The sequence below is a fragment of the Callorhinus ursinus genome, unplaced genomic scaffold, assembly GCF_003265705.2.
Source record: "Callorhinus ursinus isolate GAN/ISIS: 27379988/994484 unplaced genomic scaffold, GSC_fseal_2.0 scaffold86, whole genome shotgun sequence".
In the NCBI taxonomy this organism is placed as follows: Eukaryota; Metazoa; Chordata; class Mammalia; order Carnivora; family Otariidae; genus Callorhinus; species Callorhinus ursinus.
In genome coordinates, this window is record NW_027397148.1 from 1,497,289 (window position 1) to 1,511,199 (window position 13,911).

Sequence of the window (13,911 nt, forward strand, 5' to 3'; positions counted from 1 at the left end):
CGTCCAGCTATCTGCCGGTCCGCAGGGCGGAAAGGGCCCGTGACCGGGGAAAGATGAGGGCGGGCAGTTCCTGCGGAGACTCTGGCGGGGCAGGCCGATGGGGAGCGCTGAGCTCGCGGGATGGGGACCCCCAGGGGAGGGAGCGGCAGGCGGAGGTGGTCAGGCAGGGAGGGGGGCAGCCCGAGCCCTGGTAGTCCGCGCCGTTTGAAAGCAACAGTTGAGCGCCGCCGCTGCCTCGGCTCCCGCCCAGCACCGGCCCTGACGCGGCGTCGCGCCCTCCGGGAGCTGCGTGAGGCCAATCGGTCGCGCCGGCTCTGCTCAGCCGCGACTGGCTTTCCGGGGCTGGCCGGGGCGCGCCCGAAGTGGGGAGAAGCGCGGTGAGGCGCCGGCCCCAGCATGTCGCTGCCTCCGGAGAAAGCCTCGGAGCTGAAGCAGCTCATCCACCAGCAGCTGAGCAAGGTGAGGGCCGCGGGCGCCGGGCGACACGGGCCCCTCCGGCCGCCTTCGGTGCTGAGCGCCCAGCCTGGCGTCCCGAGGCCCAGTCGACGGCGGCGCCTGTGTGTCGGGGACGCGAGCGCAGGCTGTGGGGGCAGAGCGCGGGCTGGGCGGGCTCCGGGTCTGCAGCCGGGGCCGCTTTCTAGCCTCGGTGAAAGAGGACAATGCTGGCAAGTACTAGTGAGAGTCTGAGGTGACAGAACGCGGCAGAGTGATAGCACGGCTGTGAAGATAAAGCGTTCATCCTGCCGTTACTGGGTATCAGATCCGGTACAAGTTGTGTTTGGAGCAGGTGTATATTCAGAGTTCAGGAATTAGAATTACGTTAGGGGTGAAACTTACTTCTTTGAAGTTGAACCAAATCAGCAATTTTTAAAGAAGCCATGAAAGGGAAGTTAGTAAAGGTCTTGTAATGAAAGTGTGTGTGGTACCTCGGAGCGCAAGAAGAGCATTGTTAAGGTGCTCAGCTGAATGCAGTAAGCTGAAGTAATAAAAGCTACCGTTTATTGTACACTTGTACGCCAGGCTTTGTGGTAAGTGTTTATTTAGCATCTTTTACCGAAGCCTCACAGTAATCTTGACAGGGCACTATTTTTTCCACATTCATAAAGGGTAAAAAAGTTGACTTAGGGTTACATCTAATAAGTTGAAGGCTGAAATTCGTACTCTGATCTCCTCCTCCAGATCTGTGTTCTCTTGATTATACTACACTCTCTTTCAAAAGGTCTGTTTTTGTTGAGTGTTATTTGTGGGGAAATGGTAACAAAGGTAGTAGATAACCAGTAGAAATTATTTCTAGAATTTGTACTAAAAAAAGAAATTCATCCTAAAATTTTTTTCTTTTAAAAAAATCTTGCCTTTATTCTCATTGAATTCTGGTAACAATTTTACGTTTACTATTAGCTTGAGAAGCCTTCCTGAATTTTGTCTATCCACGCTCCCATTTTTTCCTTTGGGTGTTTTAGAAAGAAATTAGTTAACTGGCAACGTTTGATGGCTTCATAAATGTAAATTGTAATGCGAGTTTTCTACATAGATGGATGTCCATGGCAGAATAAGAGAAATCCTTGCTGAGACAATACGGGAAGAATTGGCACCAGATCAACAACAGTTATCAACAGAAGATTTGATCAAAGCCCTTAGACGTCGGGGAATCATTGATGATGTGATGAAAGAACTTAATTTTGTTACTGTGAGTAATCTTTTAGGGAAAAAATTTTGAGAGTATGTTCCCATGCTTAATGCTGCTTATAGGGTTCGTATTTGGGGCCTCTTTTTAGTAAAAATCACTTTAAAACAAGACCATTTTTGTCTAGTAATATCCTTACTTCAAGTATAAGCTAATTCTACCCTTTATTGTAGCAAGTAGGATAATGTATCAAAGAGATTGGAGTTACATACTATATTTTTCTCTCTAAAATGACAGAATTTTCTATTGTCATTCTCTAGTTGTGTAACTGTAAGTGTACCTATTTCAGTTAAATTAGTTCACCATAACCTAGTTTCTTTCCACTAGTGTTCTATAATTTTTTTAGATTAGGCATATTTTTTAAATAAACACATTCTTTTGGAAATCCATTCTCTATGATTAACAAATTACCAATTTGTTTAAGAAAATAATTGTGTAAGAACCTTCAAATCTCTTTATACAAATAGGTCAGTAGTGGGATGATAGCCTCAGTGCACAAATTAGTAAGTAGGCCTCCTTTTGAAAATGAGGCAATAATGAGAAACTGTGACCTAATAATACCTGGGTAATATAATGTAAAAATTGGATGGACCGCATAATACACCAGGGAATAAGTATTTTAATACAGCCTCCTTTTTTGGTTTTTGAGGTTTATAAACCCATTTGTTTAAAAATTGACCCAATAACAACTTCTGTGTGAATGTCATTCCCTTATTAAAATCAGTTCATGGTAGAATCATAAGTCAAATGTCATATTAGGTTTAGAAAAAGTTTAACCTTGTTTAAGGTATTAAGGATTTTTTTTTTGCGTTCTGTGGACATTGAAGACAGTTAAATTCCTTATTAGACTTTAGGCGTGACCAGTTGCATCATCTTTTTTTGCAGGCTTTTCATTATTTTAATTGTACTGAGAAAATAAGAGTTTCTTTGAGGGGGGCTTTATCCTATCTACTTTTATTTACTTCTTAGTCCCATTGTTGACATTTCCTTGCTTAGCCATAATTTTTGCTTTCTAATTTGTTTTCATTTTTTTTTCCTGCCTTTCTAGGATAGTGTTGATCAAGAGCTACCTTCCTCTCCAAAACAACCTGTTTGTTTTACTGATAGACATTCAACGTTGTTAAAAAAAAGTATGTGTATTTCTTTTTAACATTGATTTTGTTTTGCACAGTATTACATATTGATGTGCTGTAATGTTTGGTACTTGATAGAAAACATTTTTTCTTTCTCAAACGAAATACTTACCATTTTTGTGATTAATCATCCAAAAAACTTAGATTCTGTTTTGCATGAAGTATGTATGTCAGAAGATTTAATGTATCACAGAGTGGAAGCAAAAACAGGATCACCTGTTTCTCATGTTTTAATAGTATATTTTACAAACTTTATACAGCCTTGCTTTTCTTAATGGTAATTACCTAACAAGTACACTTGCTGGGTTTATATTTGTCTGAGTTGGTTTGTGGAGGTGAAGGAGTGTTGGATAAGCAACCAAAAAGTAAAGGTTTCTTAAACCTTGGTTCTGACTCCTTTCTAACTGGGAAAAAGTAGCCAGTATATAAACTCAGATAAAGATAGCTTATTATGCATGTTTTCTTCCCTGGTTGTAAATGGTCCTGGTATAGAGTAAATTTGTTACTCTTTTTCTTTATTTAGTCTTTGGTTTTATTTCTGTTAAGTTATTATTTCCTATTGTCTTGATCACATTCCTTAAGTTATTTGGCAGTTTCCTCATATATATTGCTACACTTTACAGCTAATATTGATCCAACACGGAGGTATCTTTACCTTCAGGTTTTGGGTGGAAAAGCTTTTTTGGAACATCTACAAGAACCTGAGCCTTTACCGGGACAAGTTTGTTCAACTTTTACTTTATGTTTACATTTTCGAAACCAACGTTTTCGTTCTAAACCTGTTCCATGTGCCTGTGAACCAGATTTTCATGATGGCTTTTTACTTGAAGTACACAGAGAAAGCTTAGGTAAGGAGCAATGATAATTTGTCACTTAACTGAGTAAATCTTTGTTTGGTTTCATTGTAGAACAACCATAACAACTTTTACTGTAAGGAGAGATTTATAATGAATGAATCTTCCTACTTTGCTTTTATTTTCTCCACTGCTCTTTTTTATATAAATGACTTCCACCCACCTTCTTGCTTTATTTTCTGCTTATTAATTTTCCCTGAAGATTATTTTTTATTGTCTTGATGGTTGCCTCGTTAATAGTAAACTTTTAAATGCGTATGGTGGGGGGCTGGGTGGCACAGTTGATTAAGCATCTGACTCTTGATTTTGGCTCAAGTCGTGATCTAAGGGTTGTGGGATCGAGCCCTGCATCGGTCTCTGTGTTCAGCGCAAAGTCTGCCTGAGATTCTCTCTCCCTCTCCCCCTCCCACTTGCATGTGCGCACGTGCACTCAAATCAATCAGTCAAACAGTAAATGCCTGTTAGGTGCATTATGCTATGGTAGGTAAGTGCTGCGGATATAGTAGAGAATGAAACATAATCCTCATTTATGAAAGATAGCTAGATTTACGATGTTAATGTAACTTTCAAAAATAAAAATTAGGATGGGCATCTGTAACTCTCATTTTTATAACTTTAAAATTATATACTTGATTCCCATAATTGTTTTACATTATTTCTATTAACGTATTTTGTATGTTCAATAGAGAAATCTTTACATTTGTAAACTTAGCAAAGTTATAAAATTATACCTTCAGAATTTTAGATAGTTAATACCTTACAGAAAATTTTTTTTGCCCCCAGTGAAAAATGTTGCCCTAATAGGGCTGTTTAAAAAAAAAAAAAAAATTAATTAATTTGAGAGAGAGCGTAAGCGAGCACGAGGGGCGGGGAGGGGGAGGAGCAGACTCCCTGCTGAGCAGGGAGCCTGACATGGAGCTCAGTCCCAGGGGCCTGGGCCAAATGCAGATGCTTAACCAACAGAGCCACCCAGGTGCCCCAGGATTGTACTTTTTTTTATAAAGTAATCTGTTGTATGCTTTTTGAAGCATTACCAAATTATTTTATTTGGTTTTATATAAGTTATTATTAGTATCCTTTGTAATAAAAGTATTCTTCTGTGTTGGCCTAACAATATGTAATGTGGTGCATTTGGTTTATGTTGCCAGGTGATGGAACTCGAATGGCTGATTCAACAACAATGTTATCAATAAGTGATCCAGTTCATATGGTGCTAATTAAAACAGACATATTTGGTGAGACTACTTTGGTAGCATCCTATTTTCTCGAATGGCGATCAGTTTTGGGCTCAGAAAATGGAATGACCAGTCTTACTGTGGAACTTATGGGTGTAGGTATGATGATTAATCACTGTTACCTTTTTATAGCCACAGCTTGTTTATAAATACATTTTATGTTTTCTGAATACCTTTGTAAACCAAGAAGGAAACGTGTAAAAAGAATTTCATTAGGGGGCGCCCGACTCTTGGTTTCCGCCCAGGTATTGATTTCAGGGTTGTGAGATCCAAGTTCCGCATCAGGCTCTGCACTCAGCATGGAGTCTGCTTAAGACTCCCTCTCCCTTTCCCTCCCCGCCTGCACTTGTGTGCATTCTCCCCCCTGCCTAAAATAAATCTTTTTTAAAAATACTTAAAAAAAGGATTTCATTAGAATTATAGTTGGACTGTAGTATTGTAGTCTTGGGAAATGTCATGAAGCATGTTATAAGTATAGAACTTCACAGTCAATCTGACCTTGTCTTAAGGAAAAAAATTTTTATGGGGCTTACTTGCTCTTTCTTTTTTTAAGATTTTATTTATTTGACAGAGAGAGTGTGCACAAGCAGGAGGAGCAGCAGAGGGAGAGGGAGAAGGAGGTCTCCACTGAGCAGGGACCCTGATGCAGGACTCGATCCAGAAGCTTAACCGACTGAGCCACCTAGGCATCCCTTGCTTTCTTTTTTCAAATTTATTTGATTGTATATAAGACTGTAAAGAAAATTAAGATTCTTCACACACATGCATATGTAAAAACCCTCTATTCCAGCACACTCCAGTGTACAGTGCATCCCCATTAGTACCAGTGTCTTCCTGCAGCAAGAGTTCTTAAAGGTTATGGAGTTGATATTCTTCCATCCTTTTACATGTGGGAACGTGGGACTCAAAGAGGTACTAACTTGCTCATTGACAATATCTGTGAATAGTACTCTTTGAGGACAGCGATGGTGCCTGTCTTATTCACCATTGTCTCCTTGGACTCTTGCATACTACCTGATGTGTAATACATATTTGCTAATAAAATAAGACCTACCAATATTTTATGCATAACATGTAAAGGAATTGCTTTGGTATTGAAACTAAGTTGCATAGTCTAACCTGGCCAGTGGACAGTATAGCTTTAGGACTTTAGATTCTGATAAGTCAGACCCGGAATGTGTTTTTCCTTAAATAGAAAGTAGGTGAAAAAGTTTTATGTGGGATATTTATTTTCAAAAGATACCCCATATTTGTCTTCAGATACAGTCCTAACATGGTTATCATAGTAGTGACCAAGAAACAAGTATATTCTGATTCACCAGAGAAATAGTAAATAGTTCTGGTAACAACAAAAAAAAGTATATTTGTTTTCTGATTCTTTAAATCCAGGAATGGATTGCAAATTTGTACTCACATGTGATATGAAAAATGGGAAGGGATTAAAAAAATATATATAGGAAGGGATAGATAGGAATTACTATATATGATAAAGTATAAATATTTTCTGAGAATGAGATGTTAACTGTTGCTTTACTTTGTTTTTGATGTAAATCTGGTTGGCATACATTTTTGTCTTCATTAAATTAAGAATACCAATTCCTCTGTATCCAAACAGCCCCTTAAAATGTGATAAGCAAACTCAGAAAATAGGTAATCTCTTTATAATCAGATAAAGGTCTTCACGCAAAATAAAAACTAATATGATTTGGTTCGTTTTTAATATGAATATTAAAGATGATGTTGAATATTATCTGTATTTCATGTAAGAGGTAAAGCACAAAATTCTTTAATTATTTTGGTTAGACTTTGGCTGACTAAATATACATAGTTTGGAAACCTCTGAAGTTCTAAATATTTATTTAAATTTATAGGCACAGAATCAAAAGTTTCTGTGGGAATTTTAAATATAAAACTTGAGATGTACCCACCACTCAATCAAACATTATCTCAAGAAGTAGTGAACACACAGGTAAATAATTCTGAATTTCTCTTCTTTGTGTATTTGTTTTCATAGTGGTATATTTACCTGTTGATCCTAGAAAGTACTTTCTTTTTAGAAAATTATCACTTACTAGTTTTAAGCAAAAGAATGACAATATGATCTATTTAAAAATGTTTGTCTTGTGAGAAAAGATCACTAACCATTATATGGAGATGAGATTATGGGGTGGGGTATAGATACAGGGAAGTCAGTCAGGAGGCTCTTAGAGATAGATGGTAGAGATGATAGCTCATGTTAGGGTGGTGGTAGAGATGGAGAAAAGGATGCTGAATTGTTACATATTTTAGAGTATGTAAGGAGAAAAAACAAATTGAAGGAAATATTTTTTTAAATTTCAAGCTTGCTTTGGAACGTCAGAAAACTGCGGAGAAAGAGCGATTATTTCTTGTATATGCAAAGCAGTGGTGGAGAGAATATTTGCAAATTCGACCTTCACACAACTCACGGCTGGTTAAGATTTTTGCACAGGTTTGTAAATTGCATTAGAAAAGGTTCACACCTATATTTGAGATTTACTGTTGTATATGTAAATTTCAATTAAGATGAAATTTGTAAAATGTATTTATTCCAGACAAATGAAACTATTTGTAAAAATCGAGTATGATTTTATAGTACTCTTTCACTGAGTAGGTGACATAACACAATCTTTGTTTTATTTTGCTTTTCATTTTCAATTATTCTTTTTAAATCCTTTTTGAATATATTTGATTTAAAATAGATGAAGACCCACTTTGTTTAATTTGGAGTGTGATATTTAGTACTAAATGATTAAATACTAAGATACTTTGCAGTTAATGTAAATTCAGCTTTCATGTACAGAAGTGGGGCTTTCATGTACAGAAGTGTGCATGTATGTTTAGGCATATACATTATTAGGCTATCTTCTTAAAGACATTATTACATGTAATAATTCCATATAGCCAAAATCTCTGAACCAGTGACCAGTAATATTTAACTGCAGCATTTCAGTTCTGTATCTCTGCTTCTATTTTCCTGTATCCTAAGCCTATTTTCTCTCATTAACATATAATCATATAATAAAATATATTAGATCATATATTTTGTAACTTCTGAGGAACCATTCGCATATTTTATATTTATCCAACCTTATGTAGATGTTTTTATGAGTTATAGTGTGGTGGTATTTTGACTAATATATCTCAGATCCTGTGCGTTTATCTAGTTTTACCCTACGTAGTAGGATGGGCTAAGAGTAGTTCAGTTTCTAGATGAGGAGCTTAAAAGTGGGAGAGCCTCATTGACTAGTGGTGGAAATGAGGGAAACAGCTTCTCACTCTCCAGGAGCATTGTCTCTGCGTTGTTTGCCTGGGCAGACAGGTAGCATTGATGTCAGGATGGGGCAAAGAGAAACCAGTCAAAATATAACTGGCTCCCTGCTGTCTATTTAGTCTGAGGTGAGGTTATGCATTGCCATGTGGAATCTGGGACCAGAGAAGAATGGGTGGGTGAGGAAGTGAATCAGAGAAATGGCAAATGAAAGAGGAGGAGAAAGAGGATGATGCAGTTATGCAAATCGGAACGGGGATATTTTTTAGGAAATACTACTTAAACAAGTTCCCATCTCTTAGAATTCATTGTAAGAAGGTTTGAACCACATAAGGTCACTTAGTCTCATGGTAACCATATGAGATTGTCAGTTGGCCAGGCATTGCCACTTTTTATAGAAAAAACAGTATAAAAGAGAAGAGTAAAATATTTTTCCTAATATCAAACAGCACCTTAGTCATGGAGACTCCATTAAGTTGCAGTTTCAACTAGTGCTTTTTTGGTTTGACTGGACCACCTCTGGATAAATAGAGTAAAAATGTTTATCTTACTTCAGTTCTCCAAAAGTGTCTTTTGCTGCTGTGTTCTATATTTGACTAGATATGAAGTTAAGGAACAATAACATTTATTTAAGGCAGTCAGTCTAATCACAAAAACTAATTTTAAACCAAAAAGTTATTATACATGGTCTGAAATGAATTTCCAGTGCTTCTAGGCACAAGAGAAAATAGTTTACAGCAGCACTATCTTCCTGCAGTGATGGAAATGTTCTCTGTGCTGTCCAGTATGATAATCATTGAACTATTGAGCATGCAAAATGTGGCAACACAGAACTGAATTTTGAATTTTATTTAATTTTATTTAAAAAGCCACATAGGATTGGGGCATTCTTAATGGACAGTGCAGGTTTAGAAGCTAAAGTACCAAAATTTTCAAGACATTTTGTTTATGGGGATATATTATAGATAATATGAGAAATATTGCTGTAATGAAATGTATAATGATATATCTTGTATTCTCAGATGTTACTATTGATGATTGATTTAGGGCAAATGCATCCACTTTTTAGGTACTCATTCCTTTCCTCTCTGTTGGTGGAGTTATAAGAATAGGACTAAATGGCCCACTCAGGAACTCAGTTAATTACCTTTATCTTAACCAAACATCTGTAGAATCCTTGGAGTTGTTTTACTTAATAATCTATTGTACTTTTTCTTCCTCATTGTTTTGCTATAGTACAATAGTAATTCACTTAATAATAGCTTTTAAATTTTCTAGTGTAAGAAATTTTAAAGTAAGTTATAGAAATTCATCTTTAAGGCCTTTTTTTTTTAAGATTTTATTTATTCATTTGAGACAGAGATAGAGAGAGAGAGAGAGAGAGTGCATGAGCAGGGAGAGAGGCAGAGGGAGAGGGAGAAGCAGGCTCCTCGCTGAGCCAGGAGCCCGATGTGGGGCTTGATCCCAGGACCCTGGGATCATGACCTGAGCTGGAGGCAGACGCTTAACCATCTGAGCCACCCAGGCGCCCCAAGGCCATTAAGTTTTAAGAAAATGTTACAAATCACTTGAGGTTGGAGTCTATCCTTTTAATGTTCAGATTTTGATTTCAAGACAATATTCTCACACTATACTAGATTAATAATTAATAAGGAGCTAATGTGGGGGTGCCTGGGTGGCTCAGTCGTTAAGCGTCTGCTGTTGACTCAGGTCATAATCCCAGGGTCCTGGAATCGAGCCCCCGCATTGTGCTCCCTGCCCCACATTGGGCTCCCTGCTCCGCGGGAAGCCTGTTTCTCCCTCTTCCACTCCCCCTGCTTGTGTTCCCTCTCTCTCTCTGTCTCTGTCAAATAAATAAATAAATAAATACTGAGTTAATGTAAAAGAAATCCAAATAATAGTTTTCTACTTCCCTCCAAAATTAGAATCATGATTTTCTGTTTTTGAAATGAGTGCCTTGAAACACCCTTTACTTAAATTTCCTTCCTGTCTCTGTTCCTTAGTTTCCTTAATTGTCTTTGGTTCATCATTCTATTTGAGCTTTTTCCTAGCTGATCCTTTTGTTCTGTCTCTGTTTCTGACTCCCAAGATAGCACGGGGGAGATGGAGAGTAGGAGGCCACCATGGATGTGTGTGAGCCAGGGAGGTAACAGTGGGGTGGGAGAGGACGGAAAAAAGTCAGTGCCTTTTAGAGTTGAGAACCATAGTTATGAGTCAAATCATAATAAATCTTTGCTCTATGTAAGAAAATTCATGATCTTTCTCATGATAATTAAATATAAATAATAGGGGTTTTTTTTTTCTTGCTAAGGTATGGGATTATAGTGGAGAGGTGATGTTTTTGTGGTATAGAAAGACATCAGTGGTTCTGATAATTGAAACAGTTATTTCTCTGAGTTAGGCCTTGTTTCCCAGGAGCCTTGCCATGATAGAGAGTGTTAAATTATCTTTGAATTTTGAATAGAAAGTAATCCTTTGACTTTGTCATCTCAGTAACCATGAATGTAAGGGAAATGTGGGCTTTGGTAGTATTAACTCAAAAAGCCCAGCGGTGGACAGTCATCAGAGACTTTTGTATGCCCTGTAGTTATTCAGCTCAAATGCTAGGACACATTCTATTTTAAAAATGTAAGATGTTTTCCTTAAATAATTTTTAAAAGTCTGCTTTCAGTTCAGTTGGTTAACAAATCCTTGTTTCCTGTGGATCTCCAAGTGTAATGGAAACAAACTAAAAATGAGCTCTGATAACTTGTTGGATCAGTAAATCAGACAAGTTATTCTGTTTGGATATACAGTATTAAGTTCTGTATGATAATACGAAAGAATACTTTGTCTTAGATCCCCTCTCCATCCCCCAAATACCTGCCTATTCTGTTTTCAGAGGAGTTCTTTTTTTCCCCTAATTTTATTGAGGAGTAATTAACAAATATAATTGTTTATATTTAAAGTGTACAACATAATTTGATGTACATATACTTTGTGGAATGACTACCAGGATTAAGATGATGAACACATCCATCACCCCACATAGTTACCTCTTTCTCATGTGGTGAGGATGCTTAAAATCTACTCTCAGCAACTTTCAAGTTTACTGTATTAACTAGTCACCATGCTGTATGTTAGATCCTCAGAACTTACTCTTCTTATAACTGAAAATTTGTACCCTTTGACGTACATCTTCCCTATTCCTCCCTCTCCCCAACCCCTGGCAGCCACCATTCTATTTCCTATTTCTCTGAAATCAGCCTTTTTTTTTTTTTTTTTTAATAACGATTTCACATGTAGTGACACCATACAGGATTTGTTTTTCTCTGTCTGGCTTATTTCACTTGGCTTAATACTCTTCAGATTCATCCGTGTTGTGACGAATGGCAGGATCTCCTGTTTTATAGCCGAATAATATTCTATTGTATATGTAATACCACATTTTCTTCACTCATTCATCCATTAAAGGACATTTTACTTGTTTCCATATCTTGACTATTGTGAGTAATGCTGCAGTGAGCATGGATGTGCATATATCTCTTTGAGATACTGATTTCAGTTGCTTCAGATCTATATCCAGGAGTGAGATTGCTGAATCATGGTAGTTCAAGTTCTTATTGTCACAAGTTTTGGAGACAGCTAAGGGTTTGAATCCCAGCTCTGTTGCATAATACCTGTAGCTTCAGTTTCTTCATTTATGAAATGAAAACAGTAAGAGATGTTAAGATTAAAAGATAAATTGTATGCGTAGCACTTAGCTACCTAGTGCTGGATGCAGGGTAAGCACTCAATAAGTGTTATCCAGAATTATCTTGTCCCACATTAATATATTCTAAGAAAAAGTTTTAAAATTGGGAATAATTAATCTATCCTTACAGTTGATGTTTTTACCCTCTTCCCCCAGGATGAAAATGGGATAAATAGACCAGTCTGTTCCTATATTAAACCACTTCGAGCTGGGAGGCTTCTGGATACTCCAAGGCAGGCAGCAAGATTTGTTAATGTCCTTGGTTATGAAAGAGCCCCTGTTATTGGAGGAGGAGGTAAACAGGAACAATGGTGCACTCTGCTGGCCTTTCTCTGTAGAAACAAGGTATTCTACACATGTAATAGAATTAAAAAGTAGTACATCATAGTTATTGTGAATTGATTGCATTTGAAAACAGAAAAGTGGGTAAATTATCAATTTGAACTAGTCAGAATCTTTTGTTTTTAATACATAAAAAACTTAGCAACTTTATTTTCTTGTGTAGTTTCTTATTTAGCATAATATTTTTGTGAGGTGAAGACAAGTACTATTGTGTCAGAAATCAAGATATAGAGGTAAATTAAACAGTGAATTAGAGACGGTGCTGGGACCAGGATCATGGTCTTTCTAGTACTATTCATGTTTTAAAATCTATTTAGATGATACATTTTTTTTAAAAGAGAAAATGGCAGTACAAGATGAATATGGAAGAAAATCTTGGATTGCATGTATTTTGTTTAGTTTCAAGTGTAAGTATATAAGAATTTGTGTACATTTCTGATGTTAATTCAATAAATGAATTTTATAGATTATGTGATATTTTTAATCTTCTGTGTTCTAAAAATGTTGATAATATGAAAACAAGACTATCTTCAGCATTTCAGTTCTGAAATAGAAAAAAATTAATTTATTTGTTTTGCAATAATTTTTGTCTGAGGTTGTATAAGTAGTATGAGTATTCATTCACAAGGCAAAGCTTATACTGAAGAGCCTATTTAGCTTAGGGATTGATTTGTTAGGAAGATTTTATCTTAAAAACAATTGGTGGGGGGCACCTGGGTGGCTCAGTCAGTTAAGTGTCTGCCTTCGGCTCAGGTCATGATCCTGGGGTCCTGGGATTGAGCCCTGAGTCGAGCTCCCTCCTCAGTGGGGAGTCTGTTTCTCCTTCTGCCCCTCACCCTGCTCATGCTCTCTCTCTCTTGCATGGTCTCTCTCTCTCTCTCTCTCTCTCTCTCTCAAATAAATAAATAAATAATCTTAAAGGAAAAAAAAAAATTGAAGGGGTTCCTGGGTGGCTCAGTCAGTTACACATCTTACTCTTGATTTTGGCTCAGGTCATGATCTCAGGATCGTGGAGTTGAGCCCCAAGTCAGGCTCCACGCTCAGCATGGAGTCTACTTAAGATTCTCTTCTTTCTTCCTTCCACCCTGCTTCTCCCCACCTCCCGCACCCTCTCTCTCTCTTTTTTAATTTTTTTTTTTAAAGATTATTTATTTGACAGAAACAGACACAGCGAGAGAGGGAACACAAGCAGGGGAAGTGGGAGAGGGAGAAGCAGGCTTCCCGCAGAGCAGGCAGCCTGTTGCGAGGCTCAGTCCCAAGATCCTGGGATCGTGACCTGAGCCAAAGGCAGACGCTTAACAACTGAGCCACCCAGGCGCCCCCACACTATTTCTTTCTTAAAAAAAACGAAAAGTTAAACATTATCAATAAATTATTTTGATTTATTCTCAAGTTGTGGTTCCCAAAAGTTGTGTGTTTGGATTTAAGCTTTTTTATTTCAAATATAGCAGGAATGGTACATATTTAGAGTCATTATGTAAATATTTCCTAAAACAAATAATCACCCCTTTGATTCATTTTGTTTACCTGAGTTTGTTTAAAGAGAAAGCACATCTTAAATTAGAATCTTTTTTTTTTTTAAAGATTTTATTTATTTGAGAGAGCGAGAATGAGAGAGAGAGAGCACATGAGAGGGGGGAG

The 13,911-nt window shown here is 37.3% G+C and overlaps 1 protein-coding gene across 5 annotated transcripts in view; it reads left to right on the forward strand.

The window, feature by feature from the left end:
* The first annotated feature begins 30 nt into the window (after positions 1-30).
* The window catches only part of CEP76 (centrosomal protein 76), a 39,388-nt gene continuing 25,507 nt past the window's right edge, over positions 31-13,911 (forward strand). The window contains exons 1-8 of one of the 5 annotated variants that reach the window (XM_025865156.2): positions 31-459; positions 1,532-1,687; positions 2,733-2,814; positions 3,441-3,665; positions 4,820-5,005; positions 6,778-6,875; positions 7,248-7,376; positions 12,085-12,273. In XM_025865156.2, the coding sequence (XP_025720941.1) occupies positions 397-459; positions 1,532-1,687; positions 2,733-2,814; positions 3,441-3,665; positions 4,820-5,005; positions 6,778-6,875; positions 7,248-7,376; positions 12,085-12,273 (1,128 nt within the window). In that variant the 5' untranslated portion in view covers positions 31-396. Of the gene's footprint in view, positions 460-646; positions 1,029-1,531; positions 1,688-2,732; positions 2,815-3,440; positions 3,666-4,819; positions 5,006-6,777; positions 6,876-7,247; positions 7,377-12,084; positions 12,274-13,911 lie in introns of those variants that run through there. The other 4 variants (XM_073888014.1, XM_073888015.1, XM_025865155.2 and 1 more) reach the window with 4 other exon arrangements.